This window comes from Armigeres subalbatus, chromosome 2 (assembly GCF_024139115.2).
Source record: "Armigeres subalbatus isolate Guangzhou_Male chromosome 2, GZ_Asu_2, whole genome shotgun sequence".
NCBI classification, from domain to species: domain Eukaryota; kingdom Metazoa; phylum Arthropoda; class Insecta; order Diptera; family Culicidae; genus Armigeres; species Armigeres subalbatus.
Genome location: NC_085140.1, coordinates 257,336,405 through 257,359,261, shown reverse-complemented (window position 1 = coordinate 257,359,261; position 22,857 = coordinate 257,336,405). Strand labels below are relative to the sequence as shown.

The window sequence follows — 22,857 nt, the reverse complement described above, 5'->3', positions numbered from 1 at the left end:
CATGCGAATTTCCCATACGAATCTTTATTTTTGTTTTTCACGATTTGCTCAACTTTACTTATGATTTTCGACTAAGAAAATATCATATAAACCAGTCGGAAACTATAACGAATGTAGCTGCTGAAGGAATAAATAAAATCCATCCAGCCGTTTTCGAGTTATGTGGATACGAACACAGACCATTTCATATCTATCTATCTATCTATATATCTATATATCTATATCTATATATCTATATATATATATATATATATATAAAACTCAATGTTTGTATGTTTGTATGTATGTTTGTATGTATGTTCCAGCATAACTTCTGAACCCATTTACCGATTTTAACCAAATTTGGAACACACATTCTTTATCTTGTGGAAACGACGATAGGGGAGTTAGGCATGCTCTTTGGAAAAGGGGGAGGGTGTGGGGGGAGGGGTATTGCTTAGTTATCGGTCAACTGAGTGTAAATTCTGAACCCCTTGGCCGATTTCAACCAAATTTAGAACACAAATTCTTTATCTTAAGGAGGGGACGGGTCGAGCATGCATTTTGGAAAAGGGGAGGGTATGGGGGGAGGGGTATTGCTTAATTATCGATCTACGCAGTTTAAATTCTGAACCCCTTGGCCGAATTCGACCAAATTTGGAACACAAATTCCTTATCTTTAAAAGTGGACGATAGGGGGTTAAGCATGCTCCTTGGAAAAGGGGGAGGGTGTGGGAGGAAGGGTATTGCTTAGTTATCGATCAACTCAGTGTAAATTCTGAACCCCTTGGCCGATTTCAACCAAATTTTGAACACAAATTCTTTATCTTAAGGAGGGGACGGGTCGAGCATGCATTTTGGAAAAGGGGGAGGGTATGGGGGGCAGGGGTATTGCTTAATTATCGATCTACGCAGTTTAAATTCTGAACCCCTTGGCCGAATTCGACCAAATTTGGAACACAAATTCCTTATCTTTAAAAGTGGACGATAGGGGGTTAAGCATGCTCCTTGGAAAAGGGGGAGGGTGTGGGAGGAAGGGTATTGCTTAGTTATCGATCAACTCAGTGTAAATTCTGAACCCCTTGGCCGATTTCAACCAAATTTTGAACACAAATTCTTTATCTTAAGGATGGGACGATAGGGGGGGTTGAGCATGCTCTTTGGAAAAGGGGGAGGGTATGGGGGGAGGGGTATTGCTAATTTATCGATCAACGCAGTTTAAATTCTGAACCCCTTGGCCGATTTCGACCAAATTCGGAACACAATTACCTTATCTGAGGAAGGGGACGATAGGGGGCTAAGCATGCTCTTTGGAAAAGGGGAAGGGGGTGTGGGGGGAAGAGTATTGCTTAGATATCGATCAACTCAGTGTAAATTCTGAACCCCTTGGCCGATTTCAACCGAATGTGAAACACAAATTCTTTATCTTACAGAGGGAACGATAGGGGGGTTAAGCGTGCTCTTTGTAAAAGGAGGAGGGTATGGGGGGAGGGGTATTGCTTAACTATTGATTAACGCAGTTTAAATTCTGAACCCCTGGCCGATTTCGACCAAATTTGGAACACAATTTCCTTCTCTTAAGAAGGGGACGATCGGGGTTAAGCATGCTCTTTGGAAAAGGGAAGGGGTGTGGGAAAGGGGTATTTCTTAGTTATCGGTCAGCTCAGTTTAAATTCTGAACCCCTTGGCCGATTTCAACCGAATTTGAAACACAAATCCTTTATCTTACAGAGGGAACGATAGGGAGGTTAAGTATGCTCTTTGAAAAAGGGGAGGGTATGGGGGGAGGGGTATTTCTTAATTATCGATCAACGCAGTGTAAACTCTGAACCCCTTGGCCGATTTCGACCAAATTTGGAACACAAATTCTTTATCTTAAGAAGGGGACGATAGGGGGTTAGGCATGCTCTTTGGAAAAGAGGGAGGGTGTGGAGGAGGGGTGTTCTTTACAAAAGAGGGAGGGTATGGGGGGAGGGGTATTGTTTAGCAATCGATCAACTCAATGTAAATCCTGAGCCTCATGACCGATTTGAACCAAATTTGTATCAAATATTGTCTGTCCTAAGGAAGCGATTTTAGTGGATGTGGTTAACTAATTTTAAAAAAAGGGGAGGGTGTGGGACAAGGGGTATTGTTTAGTTATCGATCAATTCAGCATGACTTCTGAACCCATTTATCGATGTCCACCAAATTTGGAACCCATATTATCTGTCTAAGGAAGACTATATCAGACTGGGTATGAGTGAGAGGTAATGAGAGAGAGGGTATATTCATTAAACGAACAGTTTAGTATACCTTTTTATCGCATAGGTCAATTCAAACCAAACACGTAAGCACGTAATCCCTACCCAAAGGAAACTATTATAGAGAGGCTGGAAGGGACTTTTGGAATGGGATGTGGGGGGGTATTGGGATTGGGTATTGTTGTTCATCGGAATAATTGTATGCCCAGTGAAAAGCAATGATTAATGTGTTTCCTTCTGAATAGTGGATGTGATTGCTTCTTCAAAAGTAGGCATTTGCCCGGAATAAGGCAATGGTGGGTGTGATCCCTTCTTTAAAAATATGCGTTGCCCGAATATGGCATCGATGAGTGTTTTTCCTTCTTTAGAAATAGACGTTTTCCCGGAATAAGACCTTTCAAACCCAAGATCCCTTCTTCAAAATCAGTCAATGTTTCCAAAAGCCTTCTTTTAATCAAATGATAAAGTATGAATAAGTGAACACAATTACCCTGTTGATCGATTGGTTTTATCATTTTCCGATTGTAAAAGAAAACTGCAAACCAAACTGGCAATTCCGAGCAAGGCCGGGTACATAAAGCTAGTTTATTATATAGAAGATTATGGTCTACGCAAGGTCAAGGGGGAGGGGGTAATCTTCTTCTTCTTCTACTGAATCGAGCGGCGTGAAAATTTGAATGCAGAGGTTTTTGGGGCCGGGGAAAGTTCTTAATATGGTTCGAGACCCCTCTCCTCTTTGAAACTTGGCTCCTATACAAATGAAACACCAATTTCATCATAACTCGAGATCAAGCAAATGGAAACAAATCTGGCGTGTGGAGGTTTTGGAAGGGAAGATATGTTTCTGTGGTGGTTTGCAACGCCTCCCCTTCTGGAAAGGGGGGCTCCCATACAAATGAACCAAAAATTTCTGCATAACTCGAGAACTAATCAGAGAATAAATCAATTTTAGGCGAAACAAAGTTCGTCGGGTCTGCTAGTAAAAAATAAATATGTTAAATTGTTAAAGAATGTTTTGAAAGTTCTCAAAATTTACCGGAATTTTTTTTGCCCCTCAAATTGTTATTTTTGAGCAAAACAATCCGAAGGGGAGGGGGGGGAGCATATTTAAAAAAAAATATTTATATCGGCCTTATAATATTTTGTCCAATCAAATGCGCGCCTGAAACAGAAGGATTTAACTATGATTCAGGAAGTGTGAATGTAATTCAGTTATTTTTATAATACGTGTGTGCAAACATGCTGTACTTATTGTACACGACAAAAGCTTCGGAACGCATACGTTCTTGAAACGGGCTATATGAGTTACAATTGAGCTATCACCTTCTTGCTCCCTGATTCAAAAGTCTTGCAATGATATTAATAAAATGGTTGCACGAATAGTTTATCCATAGTGACATTCAATGTTGGTAGAATCATACTCAAATCTGAATCATCGAGGTTTCATGCACGAGCTAACTCGCCTGCGATTCTGTAGGGGAAGCATCGCGCTTGAGTTTCTCGGCCAGAATCACATCGCTTCGCTCACTCACCGAAAAATGATTTCGTTCTAAAAAGCGTCAAAACGCATTCGAGGCGTATGTTTTGTTTATATATGCAATTATTAGCTATTTTTTTAGACGAAAAACAGTTAATTCAATGCATTTAACAATGAAGAACACGTAAATTTCATGCAATGATGCAAATTGCGATTCGAATCATGAGCAAATCTCTGGGCCATGATTCTGAAGGGATTTGACTCACGCATGGATTGAATCGCCGATGATTTTTAGATTTTACCACAGATAACAGACATTGAAGCTAGAACAAATTTTATTGAAAATCCTGTGTAAACTTTTGAATTGATATACGTTGGCCCACTACTGCCATCTACTCAACTGATTGCGGCAGTACCTAAGGATGCAGCTGAATTACAACCGTCGAACGCAGCCAATGCATTTGACAACCGCAATCGGGCTGCGTTTTCAATAACAATGATCCTTGCGCCATCTCCAATCGATTGCCAAACGCGGTCCCAATTTAAAATACATTTGAACTAACGGTTGCGAATGTTTACACACGTATGGGATGCCAGCCTCTACATCTGTTATCTGTGATTTTACCAATACTGGTGACACAGCCAGACAGTGGGAGTTAGATTGTAATAACACACACACCCTCTTTTCCCGTCCGCAACGTTTACTACTCGCGCGCATCACAACCAAATCAATTGGGTTTTGGTACATGATTGACATTTTATGATTTCTAGTGATGCACGAAAAACAAGATATGCCTATGATTGGAATGTTTCTGAATAACAAATGTTGTAAACGGAAAAGAGGATGCTCCCCTAGGGCTTTTTCTATTGAAATATTTCATCAAATGCTTCAAAACACAAATGTAGGCAATTCGGATCCAAGGAAGGCATCATTACCACTGAGGAATAAATTTGGGTTTTAATAGTAAATTTTTTAAACAATTGTCGTATCCAACAATTTTAATATCTTAAGATACGCTAGTTTTGTTCGAAACCAGTGACATAAGTAATCAAATGAATTTTCTAAAAATATTCATGCATGATGGCACTACAATCCTTAATGAACAAAACTGCCTTACGTAGTTTACGTTGGGCGGTTGTGTCTTGTACATAACCCTTCTGATTTTTATAAAGAAAATAAATTTGTTTTGACTTGTTATTCGGTTTGAGAAGTCAAAACAAAATGAAAATTTTACTTACTGGACAAGGCTACTACGATTGCGCTATAAATCTGTACACGCCAAATGTCAAAATTAGATTGCCATAGTTGATCCGGCGCTATAATAAAAAGCTGGATAGATTGAAAATCGGTTTGCTCCATTTTGAAATATACGCATATGAAAAAACATGTTTTTCATACAAAAACTCGAATAACTTTTTTGTTATAAGAGATAGATCCATGGTTCTCTAACAAAAACGTGCGTCTTCAAAAGTCCTAAAAGTGCACGGAACAAAGTTTATGCGAGAAATGAATGTATAAAAAGTTATGTGAAGAATACCGATTTTAAGTGACCGCCCTATCGTATTTATTGAAAAAGCTCATAACTTGTGAACCATAATTGATAGAAAAATGGTTTCTTCGGCAAAGTTGCTTAAAATTAGTTGCTCTACAACTTTGTGGAACATTGCACAAGTCTTCACCGAAAAATTAAAAAGTTGATATTATGAACTTCTGAAATATAGGTACCACCATAATTTCACTACATGGAAAAAAATCGTCAAAAAATATGACATTTTTCTCCCGAAGACACTATATATCTAAAACTAATAGTTTTGGCGCAAACATTTTTGTCTTGCTAGATTCGACTCTGGGACCATTCACTGTCGGAAAAAACCTTCCGAAGTTCATTAACTTACCTTAAGAAGTTTAGCCACAAGAAAATCAATTGAAAATCATAAGGTTGCCTTATGGAACAGAATGAACCTTGGATGAATTTTGCCCATAATGAGACATATGTTCCTCATAAAGTTTGCCTTAAAATTTTCATTGATTAACCTAGGCAGTGTTATGAAATGCTTATTTAGATGGTATGATTTTTTTATTTATTTCAACTTAAAATAAATTATGAATTAAAACCAAGTCGATAAAACGTTTTTTAATAGTTATGTCTTTATTTAATAAAAACTCATTCCCATTATATTCAGATTCTATTGCTACAGCATATATCCCAAGTAACATTTTAAGTTTTATTCCGCTCTAAGAATGGTTTTCAAGATCAATTTATAAGATCTAACAATAAAACCGAGTAATACACGGCAACCTTCTGATGACCGCTATAAGAATAATATATTGCCAAGTGGCCCTCTCCAGATAACCACTATAAACCTATTATAAGAGCATTTAGAAACCCTTTTTAAACCACCCGCAAAAAAGGGAATTTGGCTGCGGCAGCTGTCAAAATGTTGATTTAAAAAAAGAGAAACAAATCTTTGCAGAAAAATAATAACAAAATTGATTGTTGATGAAAATTATGATGATAACAACAAAATAATATTTTATTTCAGGTTGTTTTTTCGATTCAGTATTTACCATTGAAAAGAAGTGCGCTTCCGATTTTATGGTCAAATGTTGTGAAAAAATAAGGTTGAACACCACGCGCCGGCCATATAACATAGATCAGGGAAATAAATCGAAAATATTGATTGCCACAACATCTAGGATGTCCACTAAATCGATTGGTATTTTTGCCCAAACAATTAATTTATAAAATTATTTATCGGAAAAAGTATGACAAGCGGTTAAAATTTCGTTAAATCATGCATTTCAGTGTTATATTTCACTGACTGCGAAATGCTTTTCCGTTTTCAATATGACCATCATTTGATCAGAAAAGTTTTGCTTTTATAAAACACCATCATAAACTCTTCGCAATACAAACATTCTTATGGGGGTAATTCATTTGACCACATTATGACCAAAAATTGTAGCTTTATTCGAGCGTTGAAAATTGGATTTATTACGCTCTTCATCACTACCATAGATCTGTTCATATGGTCAATAGGCATTTGACGTTTGAAGCTTTTTTCAGCAGATTTATGGGAGGTTCATTGATAGCATATGAGAGCGCCAATAAAACTGAGCAATCAGCTTGGTGATTGCTGTCATAAGTCCGCAATAAGAATTAGATAAATCCAAGAAGCATGGAAATTGTTACTTGGGATATCATTAGCCGTACGGTAAGATGTGCGGCTACAAAGCAAAACCATGCTGAGGGTGGCTGGGTTCGTTTCCCGGTCCGGTCTAGGAAATTTTCGGGTTGGAAATTGTCTCGACTTCCCTGGGCATAAAAGTATCATTGTGTTAACCTCATGAGTCATGATGTACGAATGCAGAAATGGTCACTTGGCTTAGAAACCGCGCAGTTAGTAACTGTTGAAAGTGCTTGAAGAACACTAAGCTGCGAGGCGTCAAAGTGCCAGTGGGGGATGAAATGCCGATGAAGAAGAAGAAGATATGTCTCATAACAATGCAAACGGTCGACTTCGTTTTAAGACGTGAATGCAATTAACTTGGGTAACGCAATGAACTACAATATCCGAATACATATTAATGAATTTGATAAGCATGTGCAACCGTTAAAAATTGCCTCCGGAGAAACTAATTACGATCCGATACAGAAAGACAACCAATTGGTCTTTCTAATCAAACTACACCGACAAGGAATTGCATCACGAATCAGCTGTTAAGTAGCAACACTATAACCAAATAACTAGTACATATTACTACTGTAATGTATCAAAGAATGTATCAAATATGCAGCCTTGGTCCAGTGATTCCGACACCGATATGACGAATGAAATAGGTCTTGTAATTTCCAAGTTGAATTTCCATTTGAAACAGATTTCTTTTAGCTCCTGATGTGTTTCCATGGTGTTTGAGCAGTCGCATGCCCAGTTTCATTGCTTTTGGTGATATGGCCCTTGCTCTTCCCATTTGGACCCCTGAATCCGGCCCTGGTCAAAATTTCAGAAGGTCAATTTCAAATTCAAACAGAGTTCTTTGTGCTCCTGATGTGTTTTCATGAAGTTTGAGCAGTCGCATGCCCTGTTTCATTGCAATTGGTGATATGGCCCCTGCCCTCCCCATTTTCACTCCTAAATCCGGCCCTGGTTGAAATTTCAGAAGATCAATTTCCATTTGAAACAGATTTCTTTGAGCTCCTGATGTGTTTCCATGGTGTTTGAGCAGTCGCATGCCCAGTTCCATTGCTTTTAGTGATATGGCCCTTGCTCTCCCCGTTTGGACCCCTCAAGCCGGCCCTGGTCAAAATTACAGAAGGTCAATTTCAAATTCAAACAGAATTCTTTGAGCTCCTGATGTGTTTTCATGAAGTTTGAGCAGTCGCATGCCCAGTTTCATTGCAATTGGTGATATGGCCCCTGGTCACCCCCATTTCGACCCCTAAATCCGGCCTTGATAAGAATTTCAGAAAGTCAATTTCAATTGAAAATTAAATATTTAAAACTCCTGATTTTTAAATTTGTGCAGCCGCATGCTCATGCAAATTTCATTGTAATTGAATTTTTAGCCCATACTCTACCATTGTAGCCCCTGAATGCGGCCCTGAATTCAGTCAATCCTGCCCTACTCAAATGGTGAAAACATCGGAATCGACTAAAAATCTTTACAAATATCTTTTTGGGTTGATTTGATGGGTGATTTGATAAATTTTGGGCATGAACACGTCCAGAATATTGAAGAGATGTTTGAATTATAGAAAAAACACCCCCGCGCACACTTATTTTTAGCAATAACTCGGATCTGAACAAAAAATTTTATTTGAAAATGTATCAGAGCAAAAATATAGCTATTCCCATTGAGCACAAACGAAACCGCGAGGAATTCTAACGATCAGGTGCTGAATGCGAGCCATTTGAAAAAAAATCCTTTCGTCCCGGGTCTTAGAGGGTTAAGCTTATACAACACGGCAGACTACGGTGGGCTTGACACGTTGTTTGTATGCCGGAAGAACGTCAAGCAAAGATAACATTTAGTAGAGAACCCGGAAGAAGCCAATGGCTTCGTGGAAGGCCGCGTACACGATGGCTTTTTGCAGTTGAAGCTCAACGTTCCGGGCGACTGGAAATGATTGGCCCAGGATCGAGTCCAGTTCGGCGTAGTTTCATCGAAGAGCTGTAGCCCATCAACTGGCTCCAGAATAAACTTCGGTCAAAAAAGATTCACACTCGCGGCGAATAATGAACCATGAGCTATCCCAACTCTTTGGTGAACCTAGTACACCCAGTTATTTTTTTACACGGGTGGGTTTTAGACGATTAAGACCTTTAGCGTTGGGAATCCACAAAGTATTTTTATCAAATTGATTTTCCAAATACGAAGCCTACTATGTTCCATCCCTAATTAACCACAGATTCCGTTTGGAATTCCCAAGGGATTCCATTGGAAATCCTCAAAAGATTCCGTTGCAAATCCTTAAATGGGAAAAAAAAGATTTCTTTGGGAATCGGCAAAGGATTCCGTTGAAAATAGTCCGTGTCCGTGTCGAATCCCCAAAGGATTGCGTTGGGATTCTTATAAAAATTGTATTAAAACTGAGAAACTTCAAAGGATTTCACCGAGAATCTTCAAAATATTTCGCTAGGAATCCCCAAAAGATTTCGTTAGAAAACATCAAATAAATCCGTTGTGAATTGCCCAAGGATTCCGTTTGGAATCTTCGAGGGATTCCGTTGGGAATCCTCAAAAGATTTCTTTGGGAATCCTCAAAGGATTGCGTTAGGATTCTTAGAATAATTGTATTGAAATCTTAAAGATTTCGTTGGGGATCCTTGAAAGATACCGTTGCAAAACACCATAAATCCGTTGTAAATTGCCAAAGGATTTTGTTGAGAATCCCCAAAGAACTTCCGTTGGGAATCCCCAAAGGATTGCGTTGGGATTCTTAGAATAATTGTATTGAAATTGAGAATCCCCCAAGAATTTTATTTCGAATCTTATATATATACAATATATACAATATATACAATATATACAATATATACAATATATACAATATATACAATATATACAATATATACAATATATAGAATAATCCATAACAAACTTCCTTAATCTATACCAAAGAGCAACTACAACTAACCGGCGCCCGCTTCTTATCCATCTTCGATCTACAGCGAAGCGTCGCACACTACCTGATATTCCAACACCTGGTGTCTGTGGACCATCGTTCTGATGATGCTTGCGGATCACCGTCGGAGTCGCCTACTGGTTCCAAGGCTAGTTCAGCACAATGTCGATATGAAGGCCTAAAAGGAATACGAAAAGAGGTTAGAAAATTGTGGTGTGATATCGTTTAGAAACATCAAATTTTACATATTCAAGTTACCTTTGGTGGCGGCACCAACCTGGTTCTCTTGAAGGTGTAGTAGATGGCCATTTCATGATTTTTCCGCATTTTGTCACGAAAAACGCAAAACAAACAATGAAATTTGTTTCCTTTGCGAACGGAACAACCGAACGACCGGCATCGACATCGAAGTGAAACGACATCTGAGGCAGTGCTGCTAGATTTAAATTTGCATTATCTTCAAATGTGATATCACACAGAACTTGTGTAATAATACACAAATATATTAGAATCATTTGGTTGCAGCTGTTTCTATGTAATATTACGTTTCTAAATATTTGATTATTACACAAATACTATGTGCAGCCAACAGACAGGTTTCGGGTTTGTGTAATTGATGGACGATGTAATAAGGCTTGCTGACGTTAATCATCTTTCTCTTGCACGCGCACGGAGGGGATAGAATTTGTTTTCATCGGGAAACGCTTCCGAAGCGTTTCCCGATGAAAACAAATCCTATTTATTCTGTGCGCGTACAAGAGAAAGATGATCAAACGTCAGCAAGCTCTATAGTGCATACAAAAAGATGCTATAATGTATCTATTTTTAGCATTTACATTGGTTTTCCGTTACATCGCGTAAATTACGTCGATGGATTTTATAATAGGGGGATTCACTTAACGGCGTAGGTTGCTGTGTATCTGTTTATGGAAATGTTTCATAGGCGATTTGAAATATGTCCCTTGTGATTGGGTGTGAAACATTTCTATAATCAGATACGCAGCAACCTACGCCGTTAAGTGAATCCCCCTAATAATTTTTGCTGTGCAGTTATCAGATGTAGCAACTCATTTCTGATTAGTGCGCATGATGCGCACTACTAATGAAATATTTCAAATTGTCGCGACTCGCGTCGCAGCGCGAGTGCTCAATCGCGCGGTCCGGTTTGGTGGCATATTCTCTTCAGTCCCCTGCACGGTTAGATGACTTTACCCATTAATGGGTACTGTGTTATTGTTGATATTATTCCCACCGTGAAAAATTCACCCATTTTCTTCAAAAAGCGCCACTACTCATTAAAATGGGTAGTGGCACTTTTTCAAGAAAATGGGTGAATTTTTCACGGTGGGAATAATATCAACAATAACACAGTACCCATTAATGGGTAAAGTCATCTAACAGTGTGGGCACTTCGCGTCTACTCTGGCCGCACCCCTATTTTTATTTTTAAAGGTTGGTATCGTGTTCAAAAGAAATTCCTTTTTCTATCCCAATCCCATGTTTAATTCCGTTTACTGAATCGGAAAAGTAAAAAGTTGAAAAGAAATTTCTTCACTCAGAAATATATTAATACCAAAAAGATTAAAAGTCATGCTAAATGGCTATTCGCCTGGTTGACACCAAATTCGTATTTCATCGAGTAATACCTGGATAGTATAACTTTAAAATATTGTGATTTAGTATAAGTCAGCTTTATGGCATTTTAGTTTATTTTCAATCGGGTTCAAAGTTTTTAGGTTATGTTGGTTTGTTTTCATTATTTCACTTATCTAATAGATTAAATAAAAGGCTAAATAAATATATTTTCATTTTTATTAGTTCTTTAATCATCAATATACACTCAGAAATATATTTATACTAAATAGTTTAAAAGTCATTCTAAACGACTATTCGCCTGGTTGACCCCATGCTCGTATTCAAACCTACAATACTGTCATAGTATAAATTTAAGAAAAACGTTCGTTAGTATAAATACGCTTTATTAATGTTTAGTTTACTTTCGATTTGTCTATAGTTTCTAGGTTAGTTCGTTTTTCTTTAGTTTTTCTTATTGGAAAAATTAAAATGAAAGGATAGTTTGTACACAGAGAAAGTAATTATTATTTTATTAAAATCATGCAATAAAATACACAAATGTTCGCACAAATGAGACTTGTAAATGAGAGAATTGCTCGGGAAGCCCACCGGAGCTAAGAAGTCGGAACCTATTCGATTAACTGGGGGTGGATGGGTACCGCTGGTCTTGATCCTGTGCTGAGCTGTCCTCCAACAGAACTTCGAGTAACAGCGATTGATGACTATTGTAGACCTCGGCCAAAGCATCCGGCTCGTAATCAATTGTCGCTCGTTATCTTTGTCATCGATCATGCGCTTCTCTAGGGTATAATAATCGAATCCAGTTGTACGATCCTTTTTCGGATAATCGACCGAAACCGCTAATAAATTCCGGAAGGGAGAAATTGCACTGTTGCATGGATATTAAAATATGTGCCATTCGCGATAGCGCCCGTGTCCATAAACAGAGAAGTGTCTGTTTGCCCAGAAAAACTATCATGGATCGAGCTTTGGATGCGGTGTTGGTCCGTTTAACTAGGAAAAAGAGCTCGGTGAACAGCTACCTGGTGCTAGCCGGGAGGTTATAGATTTTGATTTTGCGCCTGAATCTGAAAATATTTTTCAATTTAGTTTATGTTTGTAGTGCATTTGGATCAAACTATCGATGATAGTCTAGGAGTGAACTTTGAATAATACTACTTACAATTCCACCGGCACCGCTGTCTCGAAGCCTTCCAAGCGTACTCAAATTTTGCCGCTGCGCAATTTCTCCCCCTGTTGGGACGATGTCGGAGATTGCAGCTCCTGGAGCTGGAGTGACTGGCAGTGCCATTATCTTCTAGTTAAGATGCTTTTCTCCCAATGGTAATGGCCGCAAACCTACACCTTTCTCACAAAAATCTGTAATTTCTTCGCAACAACGCTACGACTCAACTGGGTGAATCAAGTAAATGGAAGAGAATATGAAATTTCGCAGAAGACAAAATTCTATCTAAAATACTGCTGCGTTAATCTGACTTAGTATAAAAAATAATGTGCGAAAGTATACTTTTTAAACTATGCAATGTATAAACGTCAAATATGACTAAAAAGTTTAATTTCAAATCCATTACGGATTTATTTCATTTCTGAGTGTACAATAGTTCAATGCATGAAGGAATAGTATACACCATGGAAATATGTTTCAACACAAAACGTTTTTCCCCATCCGTGACGCAAATCAATATACTAACCACATTGTTTTTGCATTTCCGTAATCTGTTTCATATTTTACAAAGTCCTCCGGCAGCTTATTTATCACTCACTGCTTTGTCAGAGAACCATTCCACCAAGGCAAGGGAAACGACACAAGTTTTTCCAAGCCAAACCCAAACCCAAACCCTGAAAAATATTGCAAATACCGGCATGTCGTATGCAGGTTTTGTCGTCTATTTTGTGGGAAATTTCAGGTTGGAATAATTTGTGTCGTTCCCCTTGCATTCCACAATGAATTTTTAACCACAAACGATCTTCAGAAAAACAAAAATCAAACGACTTTATCGACGAACTTTCAGGTTGAATGATGGCCACTAGAATCAGCCAAGGAATCTCCTCCGGTGTCGATCATTTCTGGTCACTTTAAATACCAGCTTGCAACTTCCATCTCCGTTTCTGCATGTTGTCAAATGGCGAGTCTACAAAAAGAATCAGAGAATTGAAATAAGCTTCTCGTATTAGACATTGGAAATACCAGTTTCTCACTTTTTTAATTATTTGGCCGAAAATTACGGCAACTCGATGCAAATAAACCACGCGCGAAAAAAATATCAAGAGACAGAATACAAAAGCAAAATAAGTTTGCGTTATCCTGCCATAGTATACATTTTAATTATAGATAGTATAGATGTTTATACTAAGCGCTTATAATTTTAAAGTATAATCAATTAGATTAATTTCAAACCTTTTCTAGATTACTTATATTTCTGAGTGTTCAACAGTATCCACCTGAAAAGAACAAAAATCAAAAAGGGAATTTGTAAGGTTCCCACGCAAACTAATGAGAGCTGTCACTTTACTTTCGGAAAAATAATCTGCTCGATTATGGTCCAATGCACCGAGTTCATCATTGACGTTTGAGACGGGCGCTGTTTACTAAGAATGAATACTTTTCATTCATCGAGTTCATGCAAGTGTTCATTTTTAGTAAACAGCGCCCGTCTCAAACGTCATTGTGTTCATTCGGTGCATTGGACCATTCCGCAAGTAAAAGTGACATTTTGCTCCATGCAGATCAGTTGTCAAAATTCCGCTTGGTAATATTGAACAAAATTCCGTAACCTCTCTACTTTTTAAGTGGATACTGGGCTCAATGCGTCGTTTTCAAATGAGAGACGAGATTCGTGTAAACGGACCTGAATTTCAGCGATTTTATTTTGACATCCGCATGACAGCTGTCACTTGCGCATCGGAATGTTTTCCTTCCGCCAGCTCTCGGTCTTCCATGTAAAATTTTCACCCGCACACTGTCGACAGTCTCGCGTTTTTCGAAGGTGGAAAACTTTCGCCAGTAGCCGTTTTCCTTTCTCGTTCGCGCACGTAGTTTTCTTCAACATCGGAATTTTCATTTTCATGTTACACAGTCGCCGTCAGTCACCACGGTACAGGCAGCCAGAGAGCAAGCAAAAGTCCAGTTTTCCTTCGAACTCGCACTTTTCATGATGCGTTGTCACTGCGAGGAGAGGAACCATCAGGAAAAGAAGTGAAACATTCCTCCATCGTCGTCCTCGGCCCAGCGTTCAGCAGGTGAAAACTGGAATGCAAAATTGGGTTTTTTCGGTGAAATAAATGGTGCTGAAGGTGGAAAAGTGACCAATTTCGTCAGTCGGATGCAGGTGGCGAATGAAAGTGCAGGAAATTTGCAGTTTCGGTGGAAAGCTGGCGAAGAAAACGAGCCGAGAAAAAGTGACGACCAGTGAAGAGAGTGAATTTTTCATCTTTTTTTCTGGTCTTGTTCCGCACCGAGCAGGGTGTCCCAAAAAAACTCAATGTTGGAAGAAGTTAAGCTTCAGCTCTTGGAAAAAAAAATAAAAATAAAAAAAATAGATGGATTGTGAAACCACGACTGTATGTAAAACGTTAATCAAAGTGCCGTGCCGTATAACGCTATGCAATGCGTTACGCAATTAACGAATTTCATTTAATTTTTAGGCAGATTTTATTACATTGTTAAATAATTAAATTTTTGATACATATACTGATAAATTTTCCAGTTCAACTCATTTTCTACAACTTTTTAAACACCAGCCGATTTTTTCGATTTTTGGTGGATTTTCGTGGGTGAACTCAATGTTTTGTGAAAATCATACCACGTAAAAATTGTGCCTAGTGTATGTATTGCCAGCGGTTTTTACTAACAGGCTTAAAATTGCTCTTAAATGATGGACTATTTAAAAAAAATAATGGTGAATAATATACTTTTTTAACGGTAGTATTATATGGTCTACCTATGAGAGAATTGGTAAAGAAACTCAACTTAGTTATATATGCAAAGTAAAAAACTACGGGCTTGACTGAATTGTTGTTTACAACACCTTGCAAATGTAATTTTATGCACTTCATCTTTTAGACTTATCAGAGCTTAATAATTGTCGATTTCCTCAACCTCTGATAAAACCTTAACTTTAACGATTTAGTTATTTTTAAATTCGATTACTTTTCCAATATTGAGCATAATTCAACGGGCCACCCTGATGTCCAGCCAAGTGCAACGCCAGCGAAACGCGAAACTGTGATGATGATTTGGACGGATGAGAATTGATGAAATAATTGTATTGTGGCAGAGTGAAAATTTTTTTTCCTATGCGTTTTTGATCTCCGTTGTTGATTTTTTAGGTTCCACTGAAGAGGAACGTTTCGTGTCGCTGTGTGAAAATTATTGGGCAACAATAAAAGTTGGGTGTGCTGGGTGGAAAGTGTTGCTGCTGTTGCTGCTGCTGGTGCAGGGGGAACTAAGGTTGTTGTCTGGACGGAGGAACATCCGAAAAAGATGGCAGCACTCAATGACTTGGAGGTTCTGCGGGCGGAAAACGAGCGCCTGAACCGGGAACTCGATCAGGCCAGTAGCGAGAACATCCAGTCGGCCAAGTACGGGCTGGGACTGCTGGAAGAGAAGCAGTCGTTGCAGTCCAAGTGCGAGGAACTGGAAGCGCTGTACGAGAATGCGAGGCACGAGCTGGAAATCACACAAGAGGTATGTAGATTTGTTTTAATGTGTCGCAACTATTTCATTGCGTGATACATTTTATTCACACTTTGCTCGCCGCTGACAAGCTCCATCGACATGGAAAGTGCAGTCAGGTGTGCGAAGCGAATGAAATTCGAACAAACCGATCACGTCATCTGGCGAGACACCACATGAGTCCATTAGTTGGAATATCATTGCAGTATGGTGTACAGAGGGGTGCAATTTTACCTTTTGAAAATACAGAATTTTTGATCGAAAAATAATTGTGATGAATATAAATGTGTAAATGCATTGATTTAGTTAATTTTTATACATATAATGAAGGGTTGCAATTAAAATGATCATTTCAGAATTTCAATCAAAACTGGTGTAAATTGCACTAAGATTCGAAGGGTTTTCCATCAAATCTCAAAGCAGCTTTCGTCCTTTCGAATGTAGATCAATAATGGCGCTGGCCAAGTCCTTACAGTCAGAAAAGGATAGCAAAGTTAGTGTGTAATCAATAATCTTACTTGTGATTTAAAATCATTCGCTTATTTAAAATGTTTGATCTGTAACTAGACATTTTCTTGGAAAACAATAACGAGAGGAAGACATGGGAAGATCCATACAGTACGTCACGCCTCCCCCCTTCGTCACACTTTTTGACGTAGGACTTACGTCTTTCTTTACTATAATGAGTGTCATTTAGATTTTTGGAAAGAGCGTTACGCTGAAAGGGAAGATTTCGAACGTTACTAGCGCCTTTATCTTTCGATGGATTTTTAAGATTTATATATCAATCGACTCGGACACTCTCCAACAATTTGCCTATTTCATTGAAACTTAAGAATATGAACGATAAGCCATTGAAAATGTAAATTTTTGCAAAGCCAGCAAAAATTTCATATGTAAACAATCACGTCCATCATGATTTTGTGATTTACGAAGTACAGTGTAACTATGCTATGCTGAATTTGTTAAAATGCGAAAGGCTGAGAATTGGAACCAGATCCACGTCTGTTGGTAAGCATTGGTCACTCCTGACGGAATCCAAGTTCCAAAGTGCTCGCGTTTTCGGGGGCACATCACTCGATTCAGAGGCGGCGCACAACTGTTATTTTTGTTGATTTAGCTTTGCTGCGTCGCAGCATGCGTGAAATAATAAAAATGACAGTTGGGCGTTGCGTCCGTATCGAGTGGTGTGCCCCCGAAAACGCGAGCACCTTTCCCATGGGAAAACTGTCAAAACGCACGCAAACGTATCAATTGTGTTTGACCCATTAATCTTGGATTCCGTCAGGAGTGACCTTAATACCCTTCGGTGACAAAGATGGTGAACAGCCTCAGCCACTAAATTCAAAACTTTTTATTGACATTATTTCAGAAATATCATATTTCTTCGGTTCGGCACTTCATCCCATAGCTCCTATTTCCATCCCATCAAAAACAAAGCAATGAAAAGGAATTTGGTTTGTTTCTTATTTTGGTGATTTTTTTAATCAGTGAGCACGCCTGTTAGCTGAAAGAAGCGACGAGATTGGTGCTATATATCTTTGTTTTGCGATGAGATTAATATATGTTCAGTGAGATGGGAAATGGAACAATTCAAGACAAAATTTTCAAAACGACTTACCGGCTTTTGTAAACAAAAATTCAAACGACGATTTGACGAATCTGATAGCTCTCCCACGCAAATCAGCACCACCAACAGCAGGGGCCTGTAGCATAATCGAAATTTTACTAATAATATTAGTAAAGTAGCTTGTAACTTGTATTTTTCTGTTGCATAATGAATCTACAAGTATGAATTTACAAGACTAATATTACAAGTAAACGGCACTAATAATATTAGTGGAATTTACAAGTAACTGTTGCATAAAGAAAATACAAGTAGAAATTATTAGCGTTGGCTTGTAGTTTCTTTTACAAGTATGAATGGTGCTGTAATTTAATTTACAAGTAGCTTTTATTTTATTATTTTAGTTGTGCAAAGTAATTATGCATAGTTTTATTGTTTTTAACAACTTAACAGAGAAAGAAACTATTATTCTAGTTGCTTCAAATTACCATATAATGAAATACTGTGCACTAAAAATAAATTTCTCGTTCCCATATAACACTGAGAATTTTGAAAATTTATTGTCAAATTACTTTGGATATAGTAGAAGTAATTTAAGTGCTGACATCAAGTATTCAAATGGTGGAGCGCTAAAGATTATTAGCAATTATGCAGTACACAGAAACCCAAAACTACTCAAAAGTGGATTGTTTTAGCTCAAATCCGTACTTTGGACCAATAACCCAATTTTGAGTAAAATGAGTTTCCTAACGCTTAGTAGTTTAACTTAATCCACTTAAAACATATTAACCAAAGCTGAGTTTAGTTTACCCAAAGTTGACTTTATTCATCTCAAAATTGAGAATATATTAATTTACTTAAATTTGTATTATTGTATTATTATACTAAACAATCTCGTTTAAGACCATGCATATTGTTTTATGATGAATTTATTACGATATTTTCATTAGTTAGTATGTTGAACTAAAAAGAAATCGTTCGAATTTCATAATCGAATTAGAAGCAAAATTTAAACCCGCATAAGTCTTACAATACACGTAAATTAAACCCTCTTCAAAAACCAACAACAAACAAGTCTAGCGGGATTTGATTTATCATGGAGGATACGTTCGCGGAACTTACAAATCGCCCTAATTAAAACTTAAGTCAATCCCAAAGACCACGTAAAAACGACTCCAGTGTGCATTACATTGGCTTGGTTAAAAATGCCAATACCACGAAGCCAGCTTAAACCGCGGAATCAATAAATTTACAGAGAGTGTTCCGTGCATACCTATCGCAGTCAAAATATATATTCTATTCACAAATTTGCAAACAAACGTAAACAAATCGTTTACCTCCGCATTGACAGTGAACTGTCGGATGAATTTTGACAGGTAAATGAACCTGACGGACTTGTAATTTCAACCTTACTAATATTACAAGTACTAATATTATTAGTTGGCAAAACATTATTATGCGACGCAAATTACAAGTACTTGTAATTTGTTGACTTGTAACTTGTAACTCGTAGCTAATATTATTAGTCTGATTATGCTACAGGGCCCAGGTAGCGGAAACCTTCACCTACCTATTGGTGGTGTTGGTTTGCGTGGGAGAGCTATCAGATCAGATTCGTCAAATCGTCGTTTGAATCTTTGTTTACAAAAGCAGATAAGTCGTTTTGAAAATTTTGTCTTGAATTCCCCTATGTTTATTGGATTCTGTTGGATTCCAAAAAAACTAGTGTGGAGGTGAATGGATTGGTCGGGTCTAAGGGGAAGACTCGGATACAGGGTGTAAAATGAAAATTTCAAAGGTGGGGACCGTCACGAAATCATGTAAGATTTGTAACATTAATACAAGACAAAATTTTCAAAACGAATTAACTGCTTTTGTAAACAAAGATTCAAACGACGATTTGACGAATCTGATAGGTCTCCCACGCAAACCAACACCATCAATCGGTAGGTGATGGATTCCGCTACCCGTCGTTTGAATCTTTGTTTACAAAAGCAGATAAGTCGTTTTGAAAATTTTGTCTTGAATAGGTCTTTTATCTTTCAATGCTCGGGCACTTTTTCAAAACGGCGTATGTCGCAAATTGTAAACAAACCCGTTTTCAACAGCATATGGCATCAAATTCATCTAAAAATGTGTATAGGGACACGGCAGGTATTTCCGTCCATCGTCGTAGGGGCTAAAACCAACGAAAGCAACGTACATTTGCTAGAACTCCACTATAGCAGAACGTTTCTCCTGAGCTTACGATTTGGTACGTATGAGTTTTACAAAAAAGCGTCTCTTTTACTGGTTTTCGAGACTATGACGAACAGACGAAAATACCTGCCGTGTCCCTATCTTCAAAGCTACATGAAAATGTGTTATTAAAAATGTAAATCAATTTTTTGCAAAACGGTGTAACATCATTGTTGAAAATATTGCACATACACCGCTTAGAAGAAAATGTACTTTAAAAAGTTTTTTCAAACAACTAAATAGTTTAAAACGTGCGTCTGCTTGTACTTTTTCATCACTGATTTCAAAATTAAGCATGTTGCTTGAATATTCTGATTTTCGTTAAGAAAAACATTTTACGTTGTTTTTCTGCAGCAAATGTTGTTACGTCGTGTTGTAAGTGTTGCAATTTTTTTGTCGCATGTGCGTGAAACGTTTCAACTTGACGCAACATTTCGACGTATCAACAATGCAGCGTACGGAGCAGCGTAACATTTCGACCAAAGTAGCATGACCTTGGTCATGCTGACGTATCAAAACGACGTATGTGATTTATCTGTTGCAAAACGTTGTAACATATATTATTATCAAAATAACTGAAATGTTCACACGCAGTGCAGATTTCAGGGTCAGTGACGATGAACCTTTTCATGATGTATCGTTGAGGTGTATTCAATTGCAATAAAAATGATTAGTTTCTAAATAGGAATAAAAATAAAATCTGAAAACTTCCAAGCTTATTTTCTCAGCTCGATCAAAATGTTACATACGCCGATTTGAAAAAGTTCCCGAGAATGGATTCTTAAGATTTATATATCAATCGATTCGCAAACTCTCCACCAATTTGCCAGTACTATTGAAACTGTTGAGTATCAACGCTTAACTATTGAAAATTTCAGTTCTTTCATGCATCATGCATTCCCTATGCAGCGCGTTCCAATTCTTGGTAATTGCCTACTTTTAGGGTATTGTCAATTGTTGACAGTGGTGTCCCTACTTTCTCACTACCTACTGCTGCTAAAGGTGGGTAGTAGTTTAGGTGGGATAGTTCCTTATTTTCTATATAGAGCGGAACAATTGGTTCAGAGTACTAAGTATATTTGGTTTTACGTAGTTTACGTCGAGCGGTCGTGTCTTGTATACAACCCCAACATTTTTTTTTAAGGTTTACTGGCGGGACTCTGAATAGAGTAGAAACCTCTGCACCAGGCCTTTGATGATACCGTAGCACAGGACCGGATTTAGCCGGAAGGGGGCTCCGGGGCCGACGGTATGTTATTTTATTATTTATTCAGACTAAGGCCGAAGTGGCCTGTGCGGTATATAAGAGTCTTCTCCATTCGGCTCGGTCCATGGCTACACGTCGCCAACCACGCAGTCTACGGAGGGTCCGCAAGTCATCTTCCACCTGATCGATCCACCTTGCCCGCTGCGCACCTCGCCTTCTTGTGCCCGTCGGATCGTTGTCGAGAACCATTTTCACCGGGTTACTGTCCGACATTCTGGCTACGTGCCCGGCCCATCGCAGTCGTCCGATTTTCGCGGTGTGAACGATGGATGGTTCTCCCAACAGCTGATGCAATTCGTGGTTCATTCGCCTCCTCCACGTACCGTCCGCCTTCTGCACCCCACCATAGATGGTACGCAGCACTTTCCTTTCGAAAACTCCAAGTGCGCGTTGGTCCTCCACGAGCATCGTCCAGGTCTCGTGTCCGTAGAGGACTACCGGTCTTAGTAGATTGTCAGTTTGGTACGGCGGCGAACTCTATTCGATCGGAGCGTCTTGCGGAGTCCAAAGTACGTACGATTTCCAGCCACTATGCGTCTCCGAATTTCTCTGCTGGTGTCATTTTCGGCAGTCACCAGTGAGCCCAAGTACACAAATTCTTCTACCACCTCGATTTCGTCACCACCGATGCAAACTCGCGGTGGGTGGCTCACATTGTCTTCTCTTGAACCTCTTCCTATCATGTACTTCGTCTTCGACGTGTTGATGACTAGTCCGATCCGCTTAGCTTCCCTCTTCAGTCTGATGTAGGCTTCCTCCATCTTCTCAAAGTTACGTGCCATAATATCTATGTCGTCGGCGAAACCAAATAGCTGGACGGACTTATTGAAAATTGTACCACTCGTGTTAATCCCTGCTCTTCGTATTACACCTTCCAAAGCGATGTTGAATAGCAAACACGAAAGACCATCACCTTGCCGTAACCCTCTGCGGGTTTCGAAGGGACTCGAGAATGCCCCTGAAACTCGAACTACGCACATCACCCGATCCATCGTCGCTTTGATCAACCGTGTCAGTTTATCCGGAAAACCGTGTTCGTGCATTAGCTGCCATAGCTGGTCCCGATTGATTGTATCATATGCGGCTTTGAAGTCGATGAATAGATGATGTGTGGGCACGTTGTATTCGCGGCATTTCTGCAGTACTTGGCGAATGGCAAACACCTGGTCCGTGGTGGAGCGTTCGCCCATAAAACCCGCCTGGTACTGCCCCACGAACTCCCTTGCAGTTGGTGCTAGTCGACGGCATAAAATTTGGGAGAGTACCTTGTAGGCGGCGTTCAGCAATGTGATTGCGCGGTAGTTGCTACAATCCAGCTTATCGCCCTTTTGTAGATGGGACACGACACCTTCCATCCACTCCTGCGGCAAAACTTCCTCCTCCCAAATCTTGGTAATGACCCAGTGCAGCGCTCTAGCCAGTGCCTCACCACCGTGTTTAAATAGCTCTCCTGGTAGTTGGTCAACCCCAGGGGCTTTGTTGTTCTTCAGCCGGCCAATCTCCTCCTGGATTTCCTGGAGATCAGGAGCCGGTAGAATTATGTCCTGCGCGCGTTCTCCCAGGTCGATCACCATACCGCCATCTTCGTCTGCCACATCGCCATTCAGGTGTTCTTCGTAGTGCTGCCGCCACCTTTGGATCACCTCACGCTCGTTCGTAAGAAGGTTCCCGTTTATGTCCTTACACA

General features: G+C 39.0%; 1 protein-coding gene and 1 long non-coding RNA gene across 2 annotated transcripts in view; one reads left to right on the top strand and one right to left on the bottom strand.

Annotated features, from left to right (window-relative positions):
- Positions 1 to 11,653: 11,653 nt before the first annotated feature.
- On the bottom strand, positions 11,654 to 13,864 carry LOC134216217 (uncharacterized). The gene is made up of 3 exons (XR_009980557.1): positions 13,623 to 13,864; positions 12,586 to 13,555; positions 11,654 to 12,490 (listed from the first exon to the last, which is right to left on the bottom strand). It is a non-coding gene; the product is annotated as an uncharacterized LOC134216217 (long non-coding RNA).
- Positions 13,865 to 14,362: 498 nt separating this feature from the next.
- LOC134212112 (protein bicaudal D) overlaps positions 14,363 to 22,857 on the top strand; it is a 90,714-nt gene continuing 82,219 nt past the window's right edge. Inside the window, exons 1-2 of the mRNA XM_062689663.1 lie at positions 14,363 to 14,663; positions 15,753 to 16,110. Of these exons, the coding sequence (XP_062545647.1) occupies positions 15,907 to 16,110 (204 nt within the window). The 5' untranslated portion in view covers positions 14,363 to 14,663; positions 15,753 to 15,906. The remainder of the gene's footprint in view (positions 14,664 to 15,752; positions 16,111 to 22,857) is intronic.